Source organism: Engraulis encrasicolus, chromosome 23, assembly GCF_034702125.1.
Source record: "Engraulis encrasicolus isolate BLACKSEA-1 chromosome 23, IST_EnEncr_1.0, whole genome shotgun sequence".
Classification (NCBI taxonomy): Eukaryota; Metazoa; Chordata; class Actinopteri; order Clupeiformes; family Engraulidae; genus Engraulis; species Engraulis encrasicolus.
The window spans coordinates 10,617,325-10,625,259 of NC_085879.1; the positions used below are offsets into that span (position 1 = coordinate 10,617,325).

The 7,935-nt window shown below is 44.0% G+C and overlaps 1 protein-coding gene across 1 annotated transcript in view; it reads left to right on the plus strand.

Moving 5' to 3' along the window:
• The window catches only part of cenpi (centromere protein I), a 34,211-nt gene extending 28,274 nt beyond the window's left edge, over positions 1-5,937 (plus strand). The window contains exons 15-20 of the mRNA XM_063189493.1: positions 1,094-1,229; positions 1,492-1,616; positions 3,264-3,315; positions 3,701-3,916; positions 4,889-4,930; positions 5,254-5,937. Of these exons, the coding sequence (XP_063045563.1) occupies positions 1,094-1,229; positions 1,492-1,616; positions 3,264-3,315; positions 3,701-3,916; positions 4,889-4,930; positions 5,254-5,448 (766 nt within the window). The 3' untranslated portion in view covers positions 5,449-5,937. The remainder of the gene's footprint in view (positions 1-1,093; positions 1,230-1,491; positions 1,617-3,263; positions 3,316-3,700; positions 3,917-4,888; positions 4,931-5,253) is intronic.
• The last annotated feature ends 1,998 nt before the right edge of the window (positions 5,938-7,935 follow it).

The window sequence follows — 7,935 nt, forward strand, 5'->3', positions numbered from 1 at the left end:
CTTTGTCAGTCAGAGACCACAGCTGCAAAGCAAGCCAATAGTGGTGTTGGGTTGGCAAGGTGATGATTGATGTGTTCATTGATTTGATTGGTTGCAGTGGATGTGATGTAGTTTACTGTTTACACAGGAATGTTGCCGTGTGTGTGTGTGTGTCTGTGTGTGTGTGCGTGTGTGCGTGTGCGTGTGTGTGTGTGTGTGTGTGTGTGCGCGACGTGCGTGCGTTTATATTAGCAAAGTGTGTGTGTGTGTGTGTGTTAGTAGTATTGCAACAAAGGAAAAAACAAATAGTTGTTAATGTCACTCTACCTTCGTACACAAACACCCACTGTGTTCTGCTAGGGTGCATTATGGAGTCATCAATCTGTGCCCACACACATACACCACATCTCTCTCACTCTTAATCACTGTATTGGTTGGTGTTAGTGTTTCACAATGTGGGCATGTGAGGCAGAGAGGAGGAAGGCCAAAAGGAGTGTGTGTGTTCGTGTGTGTGTTTTTCAAGGTCTGTAGGCTTTATGGTATGCAGTGAATGTGTCTAATGTATGGTCACTGAATGCATGAGTTAACGCAATTGTGTGTTTGTGTGTGTGTCACTGAGGAGGCCAAGCCTGTTTGGGTTCCTGAACTCTGCATTGAAGCTGCATCATTTTAAGCCAGACTCAAACTACATGACTATCAGCCCGATTCTTGGCTGAAAACCCCTCTTACGACAAACGTTGGAACATCACCGGGCAAGATTTCCAGATTTCCCGACCAATGTTCTAAGATAGAATTTTGCTCTTTCAAGGAGTCGCGATCACAAATCGTAAATATCAAATGCTGCTTTATATTTACGACTGGAAATAGAACGTCGGACAGTGTTTCAGGTGTTTACGATTGGGAATAAGATTGACAGTTGCGATTCTCTTTATGTGTGTGGTGCAACCTACCTGACGTCAAATTCGGACACAAAATCAGGAGTCGTGTAATTTCAGCCTGGCTTTAGTGTCTGTCTCTGGGTTCCTGGACTTTCTTTTGAAGCTAGTTAAGTGTGTGTGTGTGTGTGTGTGTTTTCCTTGAATCTGGTTAATGTTATTTTGTTTGCATCCCTCAGGAGCTTGAGCTTGTCTGGGTTCCTGGACTCGGTGCTGAAGCTGGTGCACTTTGTGGGGCGTCTGGCCTCAGTCGGCCTGCAGCTGGAGAGATGCCACAGCCTGCTGATACACCATGCACTGGACTTCTATGAAACAGTAAATCAAACAGACACACACACCAGAATAAACACCATTTAACTTAGAGATATGCATATGATTTTGAATAAGCAGCCTTATGATTATGGTTTTGAATAAGCAACCTTTTGCAGTTTTCGTGTGTGTGTCTGTGTGTCTCTAAGACTGTCTGTCTGTATTGTGTCTCTAAGACTATCTGCCTGTCTGTATTGGGTCTCCAAGACTATCTCCTGTTTGCCTGTGGTGTTGCTGATGTACTGTACTGCCTGTGTCTCCCCTGCAGGTATGTGACATGTACCTGAAGTACAAGCTGCCCCTGTTTGTCATGCCTCCTGCCGGCGTCTTCTACGCAGCACTGCTCGCCCCCGACCCCGTTGCTGTGGACCGCCTCTGCCACATCATGCTCAAGTACGACACACGCACACAATATTCAAGTAACAAAACACACATGCGCTTATACACCTACACACACACTAGGCAAAAGAAGGACTCCATACACACAGACACACACGGATGCATCCACATTTCTAAGCACAGACCGACTACAGAATGTGTGGGTGTGTGCGCTGCAGAAAGTTTGCTTGTGCATGATTGGTTCATGTTTAAAAATTCAAAAAGATGTTGGTGGTTTACAAGCACATAGTTGACCCGGAATGGAACAGATGCCCACTTACTGTGCTGAGACGAACAAGACGCAGCAAACACGGATCTCTTTTATTGCAGTTTTCCCCTGGCCTGACCCTTTCTCATTCCCCCCCCCCCCTCAACCTCCAGACTCCAGGTCATTTCAGACTATTTAGTTTAGCGTTTCTCAACGGAACGCTACAGTCCACCCGGGGGCATTAAGGAGCCCTAGGGGGGCATCGAGAAGGATACAGCTGAGAGGGGACGGTGCTTAGTTGCCATTGGGGGTCATTAGGCTGTCCAATTTTTCAATACTAACAGGGGGTGTTGGCATGCTTATGATGAGGTCAAAGGGGCAATGGGTCAAAGGGGCATACATAGGGCTGGGCGATATGGAAAAAAAACAATATCACGATATGGATTACTTTATATCACGATAACGATATATATCACGATATAGCACAATTACATACGTTTTCAGTTATTCTCTTTATTTGCTCTTTATTTTTTCATGTCGCAAAACAACCTTTTTATACTTATTTTTACAGTTACATTAACTTATAGTATGTATTGTGACAACATGAAATGTAATTAAATGATATTGAATTGTAAAAAAATGATAAAATTACTATCACGATATAAACGATATAGGACAAAGGTCACGATATACACTTTTATATCACGATAACGATATATATCGTCATATTGCCCAGCCCTAGGCATACAGTCCATTTGACCTGGGCCTTTCCTGTTCCTGCTCCTTCAACCAGGGTCTCGGCTATCCGAGTTGAACTCGCTAAGGGTTAAACCAGCAATCATCCTGTGGCTTAACGACAAACTGAACTGATCCACGCTGCCCCTTGAGTTCAGCGTTGGTGCTGTTGGGGAAGTTGTCTAGTCAGACACGCCTCTGCTCAGAGACACATTGCATTGCACAGCCATTTGCAGGCTCATTAACGGTGTGCGATAATTGGAGTTCACTCGGTAAGCCAGCCAAAAAATTGCATCCTGACATTATTACAAGGAATTGAAGAGCCGCCAGGAGTTATCAGCCCAAAGAAAATGTTGGGTCACAAGTTGCAGGATATCAGTACACATGAAGCACAACTAATGACTGTATATTCACTGCTAAAAAGGTCCATTTGCATTGACCTGAATGGCATAAATTGCTTTGCTCTTTGCTTTTGAGCTTTAGTTTGCTCAGTACATGCTTTAATTATAGCTGTGCTCTTAAAGTAAAGGGAATGGACAGACTGGTGTGTGTGTGTGTGTGTGTGTGTGTGTGTGTGTGTGTGTGTGTGTGTGTGTGTGTGTGTGTGTGTGTGTGTGTGTGTGTGTGTGTGTGTGTGTGTGTGTGTGTGTGTGTAATTGAGAATTGAATTTAGTAATCCGGCTTTGTGAGAAAAACAACATTTTTATTTACCCCCACAGGTACAGACAAAATCTTTCCCGTGTGAAGACACAACGTCAGGCACAAAAACAGGTACAAGTTCCAAAACACCCACTGACTAATAAGAGGCGCTGCAGCAAAAAACACTGAATAGATACTAGTATTGCCTAATAGTGGCAACCTTTGGTGGCAACCTTTACAACAGATCCCACCTTCACTAGCTCGTAGCTCCCCTGGAAATGTAACTTTATTGTATTGCAAATGTAATTTCTAAGATTGCTTTACAAAACTCTTTTTCGTGTGAAACTGTATAACATTAAAATTATATTGGGGGGCCACACAAGACAGCCACACAGGACATAGGTTCCCCACCCATGCTGTAGGAACATTTAAAAAAAAAAAATGGTCACCCACTCTTTCCCCCCTCTTTGTCTTTTCCTCTCATCTGTCTTCCACCTACTCCCCCTGCCCTCCACAGTCTCTTAACATCAACCGCAGCGTCTACTTGGAGTTCAACACGTACCTGGTGAGCATGGTGGGCCTCCTGTGGAACTCGCAGGCCTTTGCGGCGAACACGGGGCTGGAGGTGGACAGGACTCTGCTGGAGAGGACTAAAGTGGCCGACTACAGCAGCCGCTACAACCTGGTGCACCACCCTGCATTCCTCCACTACGCCATGGACTTCCACAAGCAGGTGAGGACTACTGAAGAAAGCAGAAGTAGAAGTACTCTTGCAGATGTAATTGCAACACTAATATTGTGCGATTTCATCATTAAAACCATGTAGTAAGATACTTCTGGTGTTGTAATTACCGGTAAATCTTTAACAGTACTTCTACTGTATACAACTCTGCTTTTGAATAAACTTGTTTTTCCAAAATGTTTCTTCCAAAATTACCTAGCCTAGAAATGTAGACCTCGTAAGTGTCAGCAAACGTAATGCACTGATGCGTGGACATCTAGTTAGCAATCCATAAGGGCTTTTGAATCTATGCTCCGAAGACTGGCCGGCAAATCACTGTGATGTCCATCTGCCTCTGTCTCTTCTGTTAAAATTTCCACAATGTGGGTTTCGTTAGGCATACATTTTTAAAACTTTTTTTTTCTCTGCAACCACCAAATGCATGAGAATGGATCATGGGTGATACGACTGATAACGGACTAACAGCCTAAGTCAGTAGTGTCATATGGCGAGGAGGCCACACATGAGTCCATGATGGAGCCTTAAGCTGCGCTCGTCTGTCTGCTGATTAGTTGGTCCGGGGGTTGTGGGAAGAGACTTTGATCTGGGTAGTTGCCCCCTCTGGCTGAGGCCAGTTTGGTTAATAAGGCCTAGCTTTGGACATGGTGATGAATGCTCGTATCTCATGTATCTTTTAATGAGAGAGGCCGGCTTCATTAATACACAACTACATTCTATTATGTATGCCACTGCATGAACTCTGCAGTTTTCTCTCTCTCTCTCTCTCTCTCTCGTATGTTTAATAATACAGGCACCTTTTCTTTTTTGGTGCTGCAGCAAGATCCAGCAGAGTTGAACTTGTATTCAGACAGGGGGTTAGATGGTTTGATGAGAGTTGGTCGGCAGGGTGGTTGTGGGTGGAGGGGTGGCGGTTGGGTGGGTGAGAAATTATGAATATTGATGTTTGTCTTCTTGTTCCATCAGTGTTGGCCGGAGCGTACTGAAATGGACCTGAACTCCATCCAGGTAAGACCCCTCTCTTCTGAATTAAGCTGATCATGAAATCCTCAAATGTCATATCTGACTTGACTGCAGAGAGGGTTGTCTACAGTTACTAAAGGGATGACTTTGGGCTTGGTGTGTCTCGTCCTTGTTTCTTTGTTTCTCTGTCTCTCTCTTATATTCAAGTGTAATTTTATTGGCATGACTCATGGTGCCAAAGCTGACACAATAAAACGGCTAAAATATATTTTTGAACGATAAAATGGACAGAAAGAAAATCAGGACTTTTTCAGGATTAGGATTTTTTCCTTAATCCTTTATGCTGTTGTCTGTCTCTTGCTCTGAAGGTGACGCGGTACTGGGACTGGTATGTGGAGTATCTGGGCACAAGAGGCTTTGGCGGCTTGAGGGACTTCATCAAGGTCAACATCCAACCCACTGCTAACCGCCAGAGCACAGCCCAGCCCCTCAGCCAGCCCCCACAGTCACAGTCAAGCCAGTCCACAGAGTCCAGCTACTGTAGCCCTTCCCAGGCATATTGAACACTAGGGGCTCATTCCATTATCTTAACTCCTGTCCTCTCTTGTGCTTGTGACCTTGTGATAACGTCGCAAGTTTAATTCCAATTCCAACCAAGACAGCGGCGCCCCAGGTTGGCCACTCCAAAAGGCTAAGCGCAGCAGCTTGTGTTCTATATTTATATCAAGTCAGGTCAAGCCCTTCCATTCAGGCGAGTCCACAGCACTGCATCCACCAAAACATCATCAGCTCCCTACACTAACATACTTCTTCTCTAGTATTAATATTAACATAAAGTTACTGCAACAAAAAGACTTATGTTATCGACAAGGCATAGCAAGCGGCTTTAGAATTTCACGTCACCTTGGGACACCATTAACATTTTGTAAATTATTGTATATTTTTCTATGTTTTGTCAAAACTTCCAAACTTGTATTATATAAATGTGTCTTTTTTGTCTTTCCTTTCTGCTTGTCGCCACTGAAAAGCAATAAACTATTTTTTTCCTGCAAGTTTCATTTGTGTTCCTCTGCTTCCTCTTGGGTACAGGCAAACCTTTCAGTGACTTGTGAGTTTGTGCTCTCCTGAAAAATGTATGTGGTGAAATTCAATTTTGGGAAGGGAACATCAATATATATTGCACTCACCTGCTCAACCATCTGGAAAACAGCATTTTACTGTAATTGACAGATAAATCTGAGCTAATATTTGGCTCACAGGAACACGCTATCTTGAATAGGTGCTGAGTATGCAGAATTTGACACAGGTGACTGCAGCTTTGGTACAGAAAGCATATTATTTGTCCGCGTTTGATTATTGTATCTATTTTTTATCATTGAAGAAGGGCTGTCCCTTTCAATTTTTATATATATTTTTCTAGAGATGCACTGTAGCCGAGGCCTATAAATACACCCAATTTGAAGCTTCCAACTCCAGTCCTTGATAAATTCTGACTTTCCACATCCATGAAAGGTTTGTTCATAAATTATGACCACTGTTCTATGTATTACGGAGCAACCCATATAGTTAAGTGTTAACCAGAAGGTTAACGGCGGCAACCATTCATAACCGCCATGTGTGCAGGGTGCAGCAGTTGTCAATTAGCTCTGTTCACAGCAGCATCTGCACACAATTGGCCCTCACTGTCTGCCGCGATAGCTCAGACTGCTGTACTTTGTGAATATTTTACAAGCACTTAATCTCTTTACAGCACTGCAAAGCACACAGCACAGGAATTTTGACAAGACCGCGAAAGAAATATCGAAAAGGAAACCATTGTGGCCCAGAAATGGAGTGAGGCTTCTTAAGCGTGCGCTCTGCAGGCTAGAGCTAGGCCTACTTCATTCCCCACGCAGATGACTTACCTTCTGTAAGCATAGAAGGTCAATATTTTTCATGGGAAAATAGCATACATAGGGGTTGTGTTTTAAGTAGGAAGTGGCTACACTGTACTTTTTCAGTATGACCATTTATTAATCTTTAACTAAAAAACCCATCAAAAAGTTTCCTGTGTGATGACCATTATGAGGGTAGGTTCTGACAGTGGGCGTTATCCAACAGTCTGAGTGCCCATTACTGATTCTTTGGCCCTCCTGCCTACTCGACTGGAGTCCAGTCTTGCCTCGCAATATTACTAATTTTATACTCTCTGTCAGACAAACAGGTAGAACCCCACTGTGCTCGACTCTTTCAGACACCTGTGCTGCTCTCAGGAAGTAACTGTGAAAGTCAGCTGGTATAGAAGTTGACTTCCTATAGGCCAGGGGTGGGGAGGCTCATAGTACGGCCCTCAGAGGACGTTTGCGCCCTCGAATGAATTTGAAGTGGCCCCTCAAATGAAAGAGGTTCCCCACCCCTGCTATAGGCCTACTTCAGGTGACTTCAGGAACACGCCTGTATTTTCCCTAGGGAACCGACAGGTATTGTTGTCAATAGGAGAAAAGTAGGCTGTGTTTTAGTTTGGAAAAAACATCTGTGGCCTAATGATTAGGGAGGTGGGCTTCAGATCAGAGGGATACCGGTTCAAATCCCACCCTTACCTCTCCCTACACCTACACCTCCTGCCATGGCTGAAGTGCCCTTGAGCAGCTGCCTAACCCCACATTGCTCTAGGAACTGTAACCAATATCTAAATAACTAAGTCACTTTGAATAAAAGCGTCAGCTGAGTGTATGTAATCATTTATTTTCCTCTCATTTACCGAGTGAGATCAACAAATTTGGAACTGTTCTATATCCAGACTTTGGGGCCACTGTTACCTTGCTGCCACTTCCACTACATGCCACCGTGGGCTTATATTATAGTCATATACTCTCAGTGTCCCACTTGATATTTCTCTTTTGGCTGTTCACTATATGGCACCGATAAGATGGAGAAGAAATACAGTATGTGGAAGACAGAGACAGTGTGAGCTAGTGAAATGACATCGGGTCAGGCTAGAACTTTGGTCATCCAATTTGTGGCCTCCTCCTCCCTCTCCTCTCTCCTCCTCTCCCACCTCCCAACTGTCT